This window comes from Podarcis bocagei, assembly GCF_964188305.1.
Source record: "Podarcis bocagei genome assembly, chromosome: 8".
NCBI classification, from domain to species: domain Eukaryota; kingdom Metazoa; phylum Chordata; class Lepidosauria; order Squamata; family Lacertidae; genus Podarcis; species Podarcis bocagei.
This window is the reverse complement of record NC_138133.1, coordinates 31,288,014-31,305,249: the sequence shown is the minus strand read 5'-3', so window position 1 is coordinate 31,305,249 and position 17,236 is coordinate 31,288,014. Positions and strand designations below refer to the sequence as shown.

Genomic DNA, 17,236 nt, shown 5'->3' with positions numbered 1-17,236 from the left:
TGGTTGGTAGCCTATGATTTGATGGGTATAGCTGAAGAGGCTAAGCTGTTTTAGGCTGAAGAAACCAGGGAGAACCTGCAGTGCTTAGAGGAGAAGTGAGAAGCAGTCTGGAGTATAGGTCACTGGTGTCTGGCAGTAGAAACACCAGAGGGATGACTACCACCTCCGGGGCAAGTACAGAAAGGCAAAGTTGCATTTCAATAGGTCAGTAAAGGGTTGGGGAAAGAGGCTTCCAGCAGAGCCCTCAGTTATGGTGTTGGTGAGGCTTGACTGGGGTGGAGGGGTGGGTAGAAAGGGCAATTTTTATAGGGTAACTAGCTGCTTCCTTAAAACCACCTTAGCTTAACATTAACAGTTGAATATAAGCTGTTGGCATATAAACTGACAGTAACAAGTTAACATAGTTCATACTCATTTAATCATACAGTACTATTTAAAATAGTCAGATAAGCTTGTCCTAACTTTGTAATAAACATACATACCTTTTGTTAAATATAGCATTTGTATATGACAGGCTTTGTACTATGCCTGTACCCCACAGTTACAAGGTTATTGGTAAGGGTTTAGCGGAAAGGAGAGAGTCTGAATGGTGGCAGTGGCACAGATTAAGTAGAACCATTCAACCAAGGGGGGTGCTTTGTTATTACAGTGCAAGTCAATACTCGCCTTCCCTCCATAGAGTGTAGGAACATTTTCTCAAGCATTCCTGTCTTCAGTGTTACTATGGAAAATGCAAGTAATAGGTCAACAGAGTAATAATGTACATACAGCACTGCACAATATTCAATATGTTTGAATACACTATTCAGTTATACATCTTACTCTTGGGCTTGGTAATTCCTGACCAGTCACTATGCTGGCTGGAGTTGTTGAAGTCCAGCAACATCTGAAGGACACAGGTTCCCCATGTCTGCCTTGCTTCGTGTTTACCAAGTTTTCACAGTCCCATATGTTTCTAATGAGGAGCACATCACTACTGAGCCAACAAGTTAACCAGTTTGGAAAATTTGATCCTTACTTTTATCTATTGCAATTCCAATGCTTTAGTTTTTCAGAAAAACTTTCATATCCCACCATGTGCTTTAATTCAATTGAACTAAAATTGACCATAGACAGGATCTGCCAGAACAGATCTTGCACAACTTGCATTCATTACTCTTGTCCAGCCCCTCTGCAGTTCTTGCTTCTGAGCAAAATGATAAACCTGGAGCACAAATGGAACACAAAGAGATAAAACTGGAACACTAAGTAAGAAGCTCCACACCAAATGGCAATTACGGTAGTCTACCTGCCCTTTCTGGAGGGGCACTATTTTTCCTAAGTTAAATGCAAGCCCTGTAAAGGACAGGAGTGGCATGAGCACCAGAGTTGGGGAAAGACTTCAACATCACATTTCCACAGCATCTCTCAGCTCTCAACGGAGACAAATTAATAGTTTGTACTGAAAATTTAAATGCGAAGTTAAAAGGCTTGGGTTAAAAAAAAATAAAATTGCTTTGCTCTCCTAAAATGAACATATGCATTTGGAATATGGAATAGAAATCAACTTTATAGATTTCACCACAGCAAAAGTATGTAGAAGTATGTAAACCTACATTATGCACACAAAGTGATGAGAATTCTAGGGAGATATAGATACAAGGAATTTAAATTCCAAATTAAATCAAGTCCAGCCTTTCCCAACCTGGTGACAACAAAAATTCTGTCATTCCTATAACTATTGGAGATGTTGACTGGTTCTGATGGATACTGTAATCCAAATGATCTGAAGGGCACTAAGTTGGGGAAGATACAGACAGTATATAATACTAAGCAAAAAGACCACATTATCCTGAATAATATATTCATGTGTAAAAGTTTATTTCACAAAGAAATATTCTGGCATCAAGTCAATCCATGTTTCTAACCTTTCTCTTTCTATATATATATATATGCAGTATAATTCTCAAAACACAGGTTTAACCATTACACATCTGTTTACTAAACCTGTGGTTTTCACACATGAACCTTACACACCATTTTGGAAAGTAAGAGACAATACATCAGGGCTTGGTAGCTGGATCTTTGCTTGCAATAAAGCTTGTTTAAATAAACAGAGAAAAGAAGCAACCTAAGTTGATTATCCAAACAACGCAGGATAAACTTTTTGGGTCCATGTGGATTAAGGTGCTTTAGTATCAGCACAGAAAGCAAAGTATAGAAAAGGAGCGGGAAAGCACAGAGGATCTCATTAAAAATGCCAGTGAAGCAATAAACTGTTATCCTTCCATCCCCATTTATATTTCAGAACCTCAATGCTTACTTGGGATCACAAGGTTCTGGAAGAAAATAAACATGATGCAGTAATCTAACACATACACACACCAAGACAGTGTTAAAGATAAAAATATTAATCTCCCCCACCCCTCTATAACAAAGTAAGCTTCTAATGTAATTCAGTACAATATTCTAAAAATCAATGTAGATCCCAGTGTTAAAATTGGTTACTTGGAATCAGGTCACACAAAATCCCCAAACTTCCATGGGACACCAGGGTGTGATTTTAAGCATCTTGCTCAAAAGTACATTCCACTGAAATCAATGGGATATAATTCTAAACAGCTACATACAGGATCATAGGTACTGTTAAGCTTAAATATGAAGGATTTATATTAACTAGAACTAAACCATAAGCAAGTAAGCTTTTTAGGGTATCTTGGTCCAGGAAGATATCTGTTTACAAAATATTCTTTGCCACTGGTTTATATTAGATGAAATTTAGTTGGAAGTGCTTGTACAATATATCAGCTTACAATATAAAGAGGCTTTGGATCAGGTTGCAGTTACGTAATTCTTTAAAAAAAACCCATTGTGCATGCAGCATATTGGCAACAACAAAAAAGAGGTCAATATCTTCAGTGCTTACTTTTTTGGCATGTTGAATAGTCACTCGTATTATTTAGCAAATCCTGCTTGTCTATTTTACTGCTTTTTAAATGTTGATTAAAATGTTAAAAGTAGCAGCCAACAATAAAGTCACTATACAGTAACTAAACTGGGGGGGGCATGTATTGAAGCAAACTAAGTACCATATTTTTCGCCCTATAGGACGCACTTTTCCCCCTCCAAAAATGAAGGGGAAATGTGTGTGCGTCCTATGGGGCGAATACAGGCTTTCGCTGAAGCTTGGAGAGCGAGAGGGGTCGGTGCGCACCCACCCCTCTCGCTCTCCAGGCTTCAGGAAGCTATGAGCAAGCCTGGGGAGCCCGCGGGAGTTCCTGCAGGGCTCCCTAGGCTGCGGATAGCAGCCTGCCGCCCAGCGCGAGGGGCGCGCTGAAGCAGAGCGCCCCTCGGGCCGGGCAGACATCGGCCAGCCCCACAAGCTCGGGGAACAGCGGGGAGGAGCAGCGCCGCCATACCGCTGTTCCCCAACCTGGTTTGGTTTCCCCGACCTGGTTTTGGGGGGGAAATAAAGGGGGGGAAATTTCCTTTATTTCCCCCCAAAAAAACTAGGTGCGTCCTATGGGACGGAGCGTCCTATGGGATGAAAAATACGGTATGTGACTTAAACTCTTTCTGGAGGCAGTGCTAACATTTCAGTCCCTGAAACGGGGATGGTTAAGCATAGAAAATGAGTGGTATTGGGAGGTGCCGCTACAGAAAGCCTGACGAAGAACACTAAGTGCTTACCCCAGCAAACTCTTACGGCCCATTCCATGTATTTCTTTCTGTTCGGGGATGTATCTATTCTGTATTATTATTGTTGTTATTTATTAAATAAGTATACCGCCCTATACCCGCAGGTCTCAGGGTGGTTCGCAGGCTAAAATCACAATATAAAAACATAGAATCAAAATAAAAACAAAAACAACCCAATAACTACCGCCCAAAAAAACACATTTTAAAAGGGCACTGAACGTCAGTCAACCAAAGGCCTGGTTAAAGAGGAAAGTTTCAGCCTGGCGCCTAAAGGTGTATAATGAAGGCACCAGGCGAACCTCCCTGGGGAAAGCATTCCACAAACGGGGAGCCACTGCAGAAAAGGCCCGTTCTCGTGTTGCAATCCTCTGGACCTCTCGTGGAGGAGGCACACGAAGAAGGGCTTCAGAAGATGATGTCAGGGTCCAGGTAGGTTCATATGGAAGGAGGCGGTCCTTGAGGTATTGCGGTCCTGAGCCGTTTAAGGCTTTATAGGTCAAAACCAGGACTTTTAATTGGGCCCAGAAACTAATTGGTAGCCAATGCAGCTGGACCAGGAGCAGAGTAATATGCTCAAACCATCTTGTCCCGGTGAGCAACCTGGCTGCTGAATTCTGCACTAAGTTTTCAAACCATTTTCAGAAGCAGCCCCACGTATTGCAGTAATCTAACAGTAAGATTATCAGAGCACTGAATTATTATTATTAATCATATTTTAGTTGCTTTCTTCGCAAAAGCAACTTTCAAAAAATCCCAAAAGTCTCTGCAGGCAGTTTGTACACAAGCGTCTCTGGGTCAGAGCAATTATATGCAAGTCTGTTCTCCTAATCTCAGTGGAACTAATTTTCAGGTAAGTATTTGAGAACTGTGACCTAAAAAATATGTTCTAGCTGCAATTCCCAGTTCTACTGCATTTTTTTTATTATTATTTAGAATGGCTTGCTCTAAAAAAAGGTTACATTCATCAGTCATTAGTCTACATATAGATATTCCTCGATAATAACACTAGGAAGTACTTATTAATATTTTCAAACTGTTCAAGACACCCCACAAAATAAGGCAATCATTCTAGTGAATTTTCCTACTACTGAGCTGCATCTGAGTTTGCTTTCATGCTCCAATGATCTCATCAGAACTTACTATTAATAAGATTATCACGACTTTATACACTGCTTACTTACCAAAATGCCTTCTAAGTGGTTTAAAGTAGATATGTATAAGACTGCACTATCTGCTTCTTAATTTCCCTCAATGAACTCTACCTTATTTTTCGTAAATTTTTGAATGGAGGCCACTCTCTTCTATCAACCAATCAGTGCCTATATAAAAAGCTCATGTATCTCACTGAGCTTTATTTTTTCCACTTTTATATCAAGGTAACGGCTAGCATGTGGTGGTTTCTAGTCTATTGTTTCTTTGGCATTTGCTTATGAACATGATATTTCTACATATGCTCGTAAAACATTATTATTTGGACGGAATTTTACAACAGCAGACCACAATAAAACCTGTCAATCTATTAAAGTACAATAAAATATTTACAATGGGTGTGATTCAACTAACCAGCCCCATCTGTGGAAGCCCTGTGCTAGGATTTTTGTTTGCACAATGGGGCTTTCCCCCACCCTCTCCCTGTGATCCCCAAAATTGGTTCTGGGGAGACCAGGAGAATTCCCAAACAGTGTGTGGCGTGGAGAAGGGGAGGCATTGTTCCGGCTGGCAGACTGGAACAATTGCACAGATAGAACGACTGGAAAAGTGTGATGTTGAATTCCACCCATAGTGTTTTATCAACACTAGTGGAAAGATAACTTGCAATTTAATTGAATAGTTTTTCACCTCTGAAGGAATGATGTCAAAAAGAATGCTTATATTTTTTCCTCCCTTGGTACTTGACATATAAAACCCTAGTACATTCTACTATAACTTATCATGCTTGATATGTTTATAACCTGACATTTTAGTTTTACAATAGCCCAGAGACACACAAAAATTTAGATGAGTGGGCTCTGATGTGCAAAATACAGTTGCCTGTGATTCCAGGCTATGTTTCTATCAGTATTTCAGTACTTACATTTGTTCTGAGGCACATTCTTTGGCTACATTCTGTAGTCTAAACAAATAAATAAAATGGCAGTGACTCTGAAGTAAAGACTGCATTATTTCAATAAAGTGACAATACTTTTTCGTAGGGTTGTGGGGTTTTTTGTTTTTTTGGTAAGGCAAGACAGTACAAGTCCTTTCAAGAGAGATGCTTTGTTATATCCATAAACGGTAAAACCCCAGTGCGACTGTAAGGCATGTAAATACTGAACCTGGAAGAAAATAAGGGGGAGAAGAAAGAATGCATATTGTCAGATTTTAATCCTTTTGAAAATGAAAGTCTGGCTAAAGAAAAGTATTTTTAACGCTTAATCATTTTACTTGGATCTTGCCTGCACTGTTAGACAACATGGAAACCGATAGGATTTGCATGATTCAGGCTGGATCAAGGGGGCAGGGGCAAGATGGGGCACGTGCCCCTGGCAAAAGAGTCGCGGGGCTTGCTGTGCCTGCTCTTATGTGTGTGCCCCTACCCTAGACTTTTCCTTGCACTAGTGTGGAAAGAAGATTAAAAGGATCAGCGTGGTGTTGGCTTTCCAAGCTTTCCAGGTGCACACAACAGCAGCAAAAGATGCTAATATCCAGATACTAACCAGAGGTATCCGTGTTCTAAAATCAATGGATACAACTCCACTAGATAATTAGTAACTCTTAGACACCAAAAGCCGTCACACTTGATACAAAGAATATGAAACACGTGCATATGAGTACCAGACAACTGAGACAGTTACTAAGCATCTGCACCATGACAGAACTACATACCTGCTAAATATTTAATGGTGTCAAGTTTGTGCGATTCAAGCATTGTTTTCAGGCCTGCAACTTCAGTGTCTATTTTCCTGTACGTCTGTGTTAAAGCTCTATCCTGTTGGGCATGCTTTAAAAAAGAAAAAAAGGGAACAATATCTCAATACAGTTTAAACACTGCATTCACATCTCTAAAAAGCAATACAGTACTGTAACTTTTAACAGAGTGAGACCATCTAACAAAATGTTGCTCCCCCTTCAGCATTCCAGCTCCTCCATTGCACTCTCTCTCACCATGATCTTCTGTTCCCTCTCTCCAACAGGCAGACAGTATTCCATGCCCACTAAACATGCTCAGTCGTCTTTGGGCTGCTTCTGCAATTTTCCCCTCCCCAAAACTCTTTTTTTCTGCTGAAGGCAAGGTTTTTATTTTCTGCAATACTCTGCCAGTTGCTTGTGTCCAACATTATATTATGGTTGGACACTTATTGGTAGATTCTCTCCAGTCCACTTGGGAATTAGCTTAAAAAGTCACTTCTGCTAAGACTATAATGCACACACAAACCTCACTTCCATGCTGTGCAGTAAGAAACGGGATTTCCTTCTCACCTTGCGGGATGGAAGCAATAGGCAATCAGGCCAGCAAAGCAGAGCAAAGCACTCTGTCGTTGCTTCACCAATGTGATCTACTTCTAGACGCCACTGCAGGAGTGAAGCCACTTCTACCACTCAACACTGAAGCTGACTGGCCTCACAAAACAGGGATAACACACACTGTTTTGCCAGCATGATAGTTAGAACAGGAACACTGAGGACTGTGAGCTGGGGAAAGTCCAGTATGGCAGCGTATCTTTAGCCAATGGGTCAGAGGCTCCCCCCGCTCCACTATATAGCTTGTGTGCCTAACCTAGTAGTATCATCCAATTACCTTTCTCGGAGAATACCCAAAAACCAAATAAGAACCTAAGCAGTTAAAATGTTTCTATATATGGATGGAGTAACACCCCCGCCCCAATGTGAATGTTGCTGTTATAGCAAGAGCACTTTTTAAGGGGAAGGGCTGTAGCTGATGGATGGAGGTGCATGTTACACATGGAAAAATGCCCCCGCTTCAACCTCCACTATCTCCAAGCTGAGCTGAAAAAAGATTCTCTGGGCAGGTTTAAAGGTTACACTTTTTGAATGTTTCATCTGCGCAAGCATTCCAGCTTTCATCCTTCCTTTTACATTGTTCCAGGGGCTCTCTAAATCCCTGCAAGCCAATTTTTTGGGGGGAAGGGAATGCAGGAGGAGAAGTGGGGAAACCCTGCTGTGTAAGTTTGTGTGCCAGGGTTCCTTAGGCAAATCTCACCTTCTGTCTGAAACAGATGCAGTAGATCATTTATTTATGGCTGCAATTTTAAGTCATTTGTTTTGGGCGTAATCTCTTTTAATCTCAAATGGGACATACTTCAGAGTAAATGTAATTAAAACTGAACCTGCATGCTCAGATTTTTAAAGAAAAAATGTTTTTTTTAAAAATTTTCATTGTTGGCTAGTTTGATTGTAATAAATGCTTCCTACATGAAAATACCGAACAAGCAGAAACAAGCCCAATTTGATTTATTTTCACACACATAAAAGCATCCTTCCCACATACTTAAAGCATCTCATGTTCAAACAGAGAGAGTGCCAAGTAAAGCACACTATCTGCAATTATGCCTCCTTCTATATGCCCCCAAAGGCTGAGTAAATGCAAAAGGAACGATGGTGGTGTTATTCAGGCTACAGGTAGCTCCCAAGAGAAAAAGGTAGAATTGTAAACAGTGCGTTGAGGCTAAGCCACTGACAACAGAAGCACACCAGATGGCTTATGCTTTTTCTCTATTCATATCTCAAAACATGGCTACTTCAAATAATTATATATTTCATTGGGATCTTTTATAGAAGTCAGGGTAAGTGTGTAGTTAGGTGACCAGCCACATTCACTTCAAATATTTTTTACTAGAAACCCTCAAAAATCTGTGAGGTTTTCATTCATATTGCTAGTGGATATACCGTATTTTTCCATGTATAAGACTAGATTTTTTCCCTTAAAAAACAATGTCCAAAATTTTGGGGCGTCTTATACATGGGGGCCATCTCCCCCCATTTTCTTAAATCGAAGTCCCCCCAAATAGGGGGCGTCTTATACATGGGGGCGTTTTATAGACGGAAAAATACAGTATGTTTGTATTATGAATTAATCTGGTGAGTTAAAATATACTTGAACATGTACAGTACTGCACTAACTTACTGGGCTTAATTCACAAGCAAATACCTAAGATATTTGTCCAAATCCAAAATTCTGAAATATACAAAAAAATTAAGGCTGACTGTGCATAAAATTAATCTTCTAGTTTTGCATGCTTCAATCCCATCTAAGCTTCATGTTTCATATTGAGTTGAATCCAGCATAGACCTAGGAGAAGTCCATTCTGCTCACACACCCAGCAGTGTTCGATTCAACCCATTGTGCTTACATGGTTTTAACAGAAATTCACTATCGAACTTTAAGCATCAGTTAACTGCCATTTTGCACTTATTTCTACTTCTACCACACAGATATTTTAATGCCATTCCCATAATGGTGGTATGCATGTAAGCCTATACAACAGATGTGAAGAGGACTATTACCCTGATTGAGCGTTAAGTTCATCATTCTTACCAATTCCACTACTTCTGTTCTCATTTTCAACTGTTTCCTCTCATTAAGCGAGTACTGAAATTTAAGAACAATGGATTACCTTCCGTGTAAAATAACCAACACCCTTCATTCATGTGCATCTTTCATTAACACTATGAATGTCAACCCACCTTCCAGTTTTACTGGAACAACTTCTACTGCTCATTGCAATATAGCTCAGTTGGTTAGAACATGGTGCTGATAATACCAAGGTTGTAGATTTGATCTCTGTATGGCTCAGCTGCAAATTCCTACATTAGAGGGGGTTGGACTAGATGATCCTTAGGGCCCCTTCCAACTCTACAATTCTCTGATTCTTTTGTGTCAGAGGTAGAAAACCTTATTCAGAGCAAGGGCCATGTTCCCTCACATGACTCACATGACAAAGGTGGCATGGCCAAAGGCAAAAGCGGGCAGGTCAACAGGTGTTTTGCTTTTTTATACAGCAGGCTACCTCCCAGCTAAACAAAAATCAGAAGTTTATATTTACACTCACCATCCAGAGAAGCAAGAAGACCTACAGTTAAAGGACACAATCTAGCCAGGCAAAAGTACTTGAGGAGGGTTGCTGATGAGAGGTATGGCTGGGGGGGGGGGAGAGAAGAGGGGCATTGTCTGGACAGAGTTCAATGGGCCAGATGAAGAGGTCTGGAAGGCTGCATTTGACCCTGTGTGTGTTTCTCTACCCCCATGTGATGGCCATGCAAACATAGCAAGTTAACCATCACCCAAAATATCAGCTGTTGAGATTTAACATTCAACGCTTACAAACCTACAAAGAATTACAAATGCTCCTCAATACGTGCCAGAGGTTATTTTTGGACATTGCTTGTTATGAAGCATTTACAGGTTGGCAAAAGACAAGTTTTTTTATTTAAAAAATGCAGTACTGACAGCGTTCAGTGTTACGAAACACTCATCAAGATCCTAAAATGTAAACGTCAATTTTTTTTTCATATTTTGCAAGAGATTGGCATTCTACAAATGAATCTTGTTTTAAATCCAGCATTATGTCTAAACACTCTACACTACACCACCATTCCCACAGATGACTGCTATAATTCTTAATGCAAAAAGGCTAACAGATTAAAAATAATACTTTGTCTAAAGTTATACAGCATGGCAGTTTCTGAACAACCTTTCCTGAACAACCAGTGTGGTGTAATGGTTAGTGTTGGACTATGACTTGGGAGACCAGGGTTCAAATTCCCACTCAGCCATGAAGCTGACTGGGTGACCTTGGGTCAATTACTGTCACCCTAACCCTACCTCACAGGGTTGTTGTGAAGATAAATTGTGTGCAGGGAGAAGACCACGTACCCCTCCTTTGAGCTCCTTGGTGGAAAAAATGGAATATAAATGTAATACATCAATAAATCTTAAAGAAAGACTACATACCAATTCTTTTGTTCTGCTCTTTTCCAAGTTGAAATCTAGTTTGCTATCTGTACGAACTTTGGAAACTTCATCCTACAGATGGATTAAACAACAAATAGACATACAAATTCTTAATTTCTTAAGTAAAGCACTACTGTTTTTAGCTGTCCATCATTGCCTATACAGTGGTGCCTCGCAAGACGAAATTAATCCGTTCCGCGAGTCTCTTCGTCTTGCCGTTTTTTCGTCTTGCGAAGCACGGCTATTAGCGGCTTAGCGGCTATTAGCGGCTTAGCGGCTATTAGCGGCTTAGCGGCTATTAACGGCTTAACGGCTTAGCGGCTATTAACGGCTTAGCGGCTTAGCAGCTTTAAGAAAAAGGAAACAAACTCGCAAGACGTTTCATCTTGCGAAGCAAGCCCATAGGGAAATTCGTCTTGCGGAACGACTCAAAAAACAGAAAACTCTTTCGTCTTGCGCGTTTTTCATCTTGCGAGGTACCACTGTACTGGTTTATTTCAGATGTTTGGGAGTGGGGAGGAATTCAACCCTACCAAGCTCTTTCTGCAACTGAACTCCCGCAATACCGAGGACCGCAAAAGTGCCTAACTGGGAACTATACTCAAATGTTTATAAAAAGTATAGGTGACTCTAGATCCTGGTATCAATACAGCTAGGGAGGGTCTATCTTTCTAACAAAAAGTCATCCAACTTTAGAAATTAGCTGCCATAATTCTGAGCTCAAAACACAGTGACTGCAGCTATTATACAACTTCCTGTTACCTCAGTTACAGAAACACCAGTCAGCGAGTTACTTATTTAGCAGCTATAAATGGTTCAGCTCAGTGAGATGGTATTTTATAGTTTAACACCTGAACAATGGTTCCAACAAACCGACAATGCCACCATAAAGGTGCACAACAGACTACACATAAACAGGAGTTCATGAAATTCCAGTTTTATACAATTAAAGTGTTTTCATTACCCAAACAAAACAAAACAAAACACATTTTGATCCCCAAAGGGGATACAGGCTACATTGATAACTTAACTGAAGAAAGTGGCGCGACAAGAGCAGAGCAATAATACTGCAAGGAAGACAAAGAAGTGAACTAAAAGAGGGCAAGGGAGCACATCCAAAGGGCATCCCTTCATGCACATGCTTGTCTCAAGAAAGATGGTTGCTATTGCCATGCTCTACCTCTCAACAATAACTACCCCAAACCTCAGGCCACAGGACCGCATGTGTCTAGGGATGAGAGAATTAGCTCTGTTTTATTGCGCTTTAAAATCCATTTCATTAGGCTTTTAGTTCTTTTATGATCCATTATCCTGTTTTTGTTGTATTATACTTTAAAAACAGCAACCAAAACCTTATGTAAACTGCTCTGAAAGGTCTGGTCTGAAAATCAGTATAAAAATACTATAAATAGAGATACTGCTGAAGTTCACCAGCCTCAGGCCCAGAAAGAAGCTTGGGTTAGTCTCAAAGGGAGAGACAAGTATTATGAACCCAACTTCTCCAGCTTGGATTAAAAAGAAAGCCAGATAAGATTTTTCCCATTTCGTATGTTGGCTCAAAAGAAAGCAGCTACGATGAGTCATAAGCCCATCCCCTGTAGTCGTCTTTTATGTGGTTCAGTTTTCTAGACTAATGCTGTACATAGGTGTCACCCAGGAGAAAAATCCTGAATCTAGCATTGTGCATGTGTTGTGCTCCTTCCTGGATTAGCAGGTAGCTAGTCGAGAACATCACCTTTGACACTTGTTCAAAAGCAGTGGTAGTCTTAAAATATTTACTTACAGAAAGATCAGACATGGTTAACTAGAATATTATGTTCAGTGTAGTTATATTATTCAAGTCCAAAAAATCTTACCATTACTTGCTTTCTTAGCTGGTAAAGTTGAAGTTTTATTTTCTTTTTTATTTTGCATTAAAAAGAGAGAGAATACATGTTAAAACTACATAAGTACAAAATACAAAAATACTAATGCATACATATTGGTTGTTTTGATGTTACAGAGGGTCTAAGCAAGTGGAGACTTTGGAATTCCAAAGATAATATCTCCATCATCAGTGAACAACTTTGCCTATTTTGCAAGGATTGTGTTCAACTCACTTTCTCTACATTGTACCCAATAAGTTGTTCCTGTTAAATTCAAAAGCCATCTCCACATACTGGTTTCTATTCTTGCTTTTACTGTGATATTTCCTCTTCCAAGCATCCCAAATGCTTTACTAAATCAAAGGTTAATTAAAATGCAGTAACTACAATATTTCCCCTTACTGCTAGATGTGGGTTGAGGGGGTTCACAATCTTATCCAATGCATGTTGGATAAATAGACCTGGATGTTTTACCAAGAATGTTTGCCTTTACCTCATTTTCTGCTCGAAGTGCTGAAAATTCACTCTTTTCCAAAATAATCATGTCTTTTTTCACACCACCAATATGAGACATTATCTGCTGAAGAGCAATTTCCTTTAAAAGAAAAAAATTACTTCAGTCTAATATCACCAATGCCAATAAGATGTTTTCCTCTACTGTACAGCAAATATTTTAAGCAACTAGTACTCCAGTATTTGCTCTGTCTGAAGGTTTCATCCAGCACCCAACCAAACTCAAAGAGAGCCCTGTTTTTCCCAGTCTTCCCAGCTAATGTTCAGAGGAAGAGAAGGATGGGGATAATATGGGTGGAAAGGTAGAAATTTTATTGTGCAGTAGCATCTAGACCATACTGCACAATGAACTAGGTCAGGTGTGGGGAACCCGTGGCCCTCCAGATGTCCATTGTTCCTCATCATTGTCCATGCTAGCAGAGGCTGATTGGAGCTTGAATCCAACACCATCTGGAAAGCTACAGGTTACTTGCACTCAGGTAGTCTATTCAGTTCATGCATGAACATTTTTACATCAGTAGCCAGACCATACACTGGTGTTGCTGAGGAGACCAATGATCAAGCCCCTCAGGGGATCCACAGCTGCTGGCATCCCACCTTGAAACCACCCCTTTCCAAGGGTCACTGCAGGCTACTGCTGTCAGAATCTTATTGCCTGACTGGGTGTAGTGCAGCAAAGGTAAGGGGGTTTAGCACTGGACAGAAAATGAAGTAATATCAAACTATTAGAAAGGACATATCGTAATTGCTAACAACAAAGGGATTTGTTTTTGCTCCAGCTTTTAAAACAGCAATTAACAATAAATATTTAAGAAATTTCCACATTCATTTATACCTGTTGCACTTTTGTGACCATGTCCTTGTATATCACATTCATGTTGTTATTTATGATGTTTATTAAAGCAGACACAATAATCTCAGACTGCTGAGTAGTGAATCCTAGAATACAGAATATTGCAAAATTTAGAAACCTCTATATGTTGCTAAACATTAGCTATATACATTTCATATATAACTAAACAGAAACATAACATTCACATAAACAAAGGCTGCTGTAGGAATTATTTACAGAACAGCCTGAAGTTTAAAATGGAAGATTGTAGCTTCTTTAGAGCCTCTATGAAGATTTGATGTCCTATACAAGTGTATACATATCTAACAGCATAATATCACGGACATGTACTCAAAAGTCCCCCATTAGCAGGGGTTTAGGAATGCAGTATAAATAAATCTAGTCCTCCAAAGAGTTTTGCAATATTGGAACATGAGGAAAATTCAACAGTTTCACAAAAATTACATGAAAGTACTGGCACAGACAAAAGAGGAAAATACAGTTATCGCATGGAAATATTTTTGTGAAGTTACCAGATTTCATTCAGTTAGAGCTAATGCCCATAATCAGAACAACATGCATAGAAAGTGACTGCACTTTTGATTGAAGAGAAACAGATTTTTTTGCGGGGGGGGGGGAATCCACAGTTACTAATATCAATGTTTACAATTTACATATTAACAATCACTGCAAAAGAATTACCATTTTCTTCTAGAAGGCATACAAAGGCATGGGTGTCAAAATAAAGCTTCCTGTTTCCTGATGGGGGGAAACTACTCTTGTTTTCAAGTTGTGGATATGATGCATGGATATTCACATCTAATTTAAAAAAAAAGGAAAATGCATAAAAGTAGTTAAGTGTCAACAGTAGAACAATAGCATACTGATATATGTAATTTACAAATCCCTCCCCTGGTTTACCAAACAACTCTACAGGATGCAACCCCAACCCCACCACAAACACCCAACATAGGCAGGGCCGAATTTAGGTTTGATGAGGCCCTAAGCTACTGAAGGTAATGGGGCACTTTATATGTCCAGCTGTCCTTTGTTAACAATGAATTGTCACTGTTTTTTGTGTTGAATTTCTTAAATTACTTACATCATAGGAGCCTACACAACAACAACAATTTATTATTTATTTCCCCCCCCCCCCAATCTGGCTGGGTTTCCCCAGCCTATCTGGGGAAACCCAGAAAACACTGTTTTCTGTATGTAGAAAATACTGTATGGGAAAACACTGTTGCTGTATGTAGGTTTTATTTGGTTTTTATCTTATATTTTGAAAATGTACATCCAGTTCCCCCCAATAGAGTGGGGCCCTAAGCTTTAGCTTCTTTAGCTTATACGTAAATCCGGCACTGGGTGGGCAACAGGGCCCTGAAACCAAAACACATTTCACAAACATTTACGTATTTTATTCTCAAAGTAAGCAGGGGCGGCGCTCAAGAGGCAAACGTTTCTCTCGAGTTTGACAGCAGCCCTGAGAACCGAGTCCCAGAAGTCGCCGTGAAGCCCCAGCCTCGCCCCTTCCCCGACCCCTCCGCTCCGGGCTGGCCTTTCAACCGCTCTCACCTCGCGCCCCAGCGGCTGGGCACCGGCCCCCCGCGCCCAGGCTGAGGAAGCGAAGCCCCGTCCCGCGCCGGCCTCCCGGGAAGGAGCTCGCGCCGCCGCCGCCGCCCCGCCCGAGTCCCGGCGCGAGGGAGCCGGTGCGCTTCCAGTCTCCTAGGCAACGGCGGGAGCGGGCGGGGCCCGGCGGGAACGGGAGGAGGACGAAGCCGCGCGGCCCTCGCGAATCCAAAAAGCCCTTCCTCGCGCTCTCCACCGCCGCGGCGGCGGCGGCCGCGGCCTGACCTCTGACCATCACCCCGCTTCGCCTCCCGCTCGAGGTCAAGGCCTAAGGGCTTCTTCGCCTTGGTCGTTTCGTAGCCGCGTCATTCCCTCCGTCTGGCTGCCCAACCCAGCGGCGCAGTGGTTCCGGCACAAACATGTTCCGCCCTCCTCGCCAGCCGCGGAGGAGACGGGCTCTTTTCGGAGGGTGCTGATAACGCGCCGCCACCCACTTCAAGTGGTGCTGCTTCTGTGACACACGGCGCTCCTCGCAGGGGTGGAGACTGGGAGGAGGAGGAGGAGGGAGGCGTTGCTCAGCTCGCTCACCCTCGTTGACAGAGGTTGACGTTTGCCAGGGAGAAAACTAACTCGCTGCTTGCTCCGGGGCGTCCGCGGGGCCCCTCCAGGAATATGTGCAAGTCGTGTTCCCATGAGCTTTAATGGGGGGGACAGCAAGGCTTAAACCTTTCCAGAAGGGAAAACGGACGGCCACTGTCTTCTTGGTTTGTTTCGTCTCCTCTCCCCTTTCAGGGTTTTTCGTATACAGTGCTTTTTTCTGGGGGTACGCATACCCCTAAACATTTTGGGAATCTAAGTTTGACCTCATTGAGGGGCAGTATTTCAACATGAGTAGGAAAATGAGAGTACCCCTAAAAAAAATTGGGGGGGGGGAATGCACTCTCTCTCTGTGTATAAAAAAATTATTTGTGATTTTCAGTTATATATGTGTACATATTTATAGACACATAGACAAGAACACAAAGTCTACAGAAGTAACTTCTGGGTTCAGTTTTAAACATTGGGGAGAAGTGAATTGCTGCGAAAGGTGGCAACGAGGATGAGAGTTTATGATCTTTCTTACTCGATCTTATTTCATACTGCAAACATGACCCCTGTATATTGCAAAGGTAAAAAGATATGCACAGGTGTGAGGAAGAATCGGTTTATTGTCTCTTTTGCATATTGAAACAATTAAAACATTTTTTTAAAAAAATTGTGATTTTCAGTTATATACGTTTCAATAGTTTTACAGTCATTTTAACAGTTCAAAACTCGACTACCTTCCTCCTCTTTCTGCAGTTCCTTAAATTTATATTTATCATTTCCTGCATATTCTAAATTAACTTAACTTATTCTTTTATTCATCTACTTTATTTACTCTCATGAAGCAGCAGGTTGTTGCAGTAATCCTGCCAATTTACAATTTACATTTTTTTGGGTATATATTCAATTAAAACATTTCTTAATACCATTAAGTAATGGCAGTAACTTTTGATATGTATGAGTTTTCATGTAGTTTTCTTTTTAGTCTGAGCCTTTTACTAGATGTTAGAAGATTTCCTTTGATATTTAGTCTTCAAAGAATCACTCACTGCTTGTGACTATAAAAAAGACATTTGCAACGACTGAAGCTCACATCATCTGCATGCTCTCAGATTGTATGCAAGACAGAGATGACAAACACAACAGCAACATAAGGTGGCCAATGTTTCTATGGACTTGTGACAGGCAAAAGTTAAACAGGTGAAACTTTTCCAGGAAGGGAAAGCTCAATCTATTGAATTT

The 17,236-nt window shown here is 40.9% G+C and overlaps 1 protein-coding gene across 3 annotated transcripts; it reads right to left on the bottom strand.

The window, feature by feature from the left end:
• Positions 1 to 399: 399 nt before the first annotated feature.
• MCUR1 (mitochondrial calcium uniporter regulator 1) lies at positions 400 to 15,944 on the bottom strand. Of its 3 annotated transcripts, none has more exons than XR_014011056.1 (10): positions 15,416 to 15,944; positions 14,543 to 14,659; positions 13,844 to 13,947; positions 12,989 to 13,090; positions 12,487 to 12,528; positions 10,631 to 10,702; positions 9,215 to 9,268; positions 6,544 to 6,658; positions 5,753 to 5,993; positions 400 to 721 (listed from the first exon to the last, which is right to left on the bottom strand). XR_014011056.1 is itself a non-coding variant. In XM_081206580.1 (9 exons), exons 1-9 carry the CDS (start codon positions 15,702 to 15,704, stop codon positions 5,938 to 5,940), a joined length of 951 nt encoding a protein of 316 aa, XP_081062706.1. In that variant the 5' UTR covers positions 15,705 to 15,944; the 3' UTR covers positions 4,604 to 5,937. The 3 variants fall into 3 exon arrangements, 1 of the variants encoding a protein (XP_081062706.1); XR_014011057.1 differs by having other exon boundaries at positions 5,861 to 5,993; XM_081206580.1 differs by lacking the exon at positions 400 to 721 and having other exon boundaries at positions 4,604 to 5,993.
• Between the last annotated feature and the right edge of the window lie 1,292 nt (positions 15,945 to 17,236).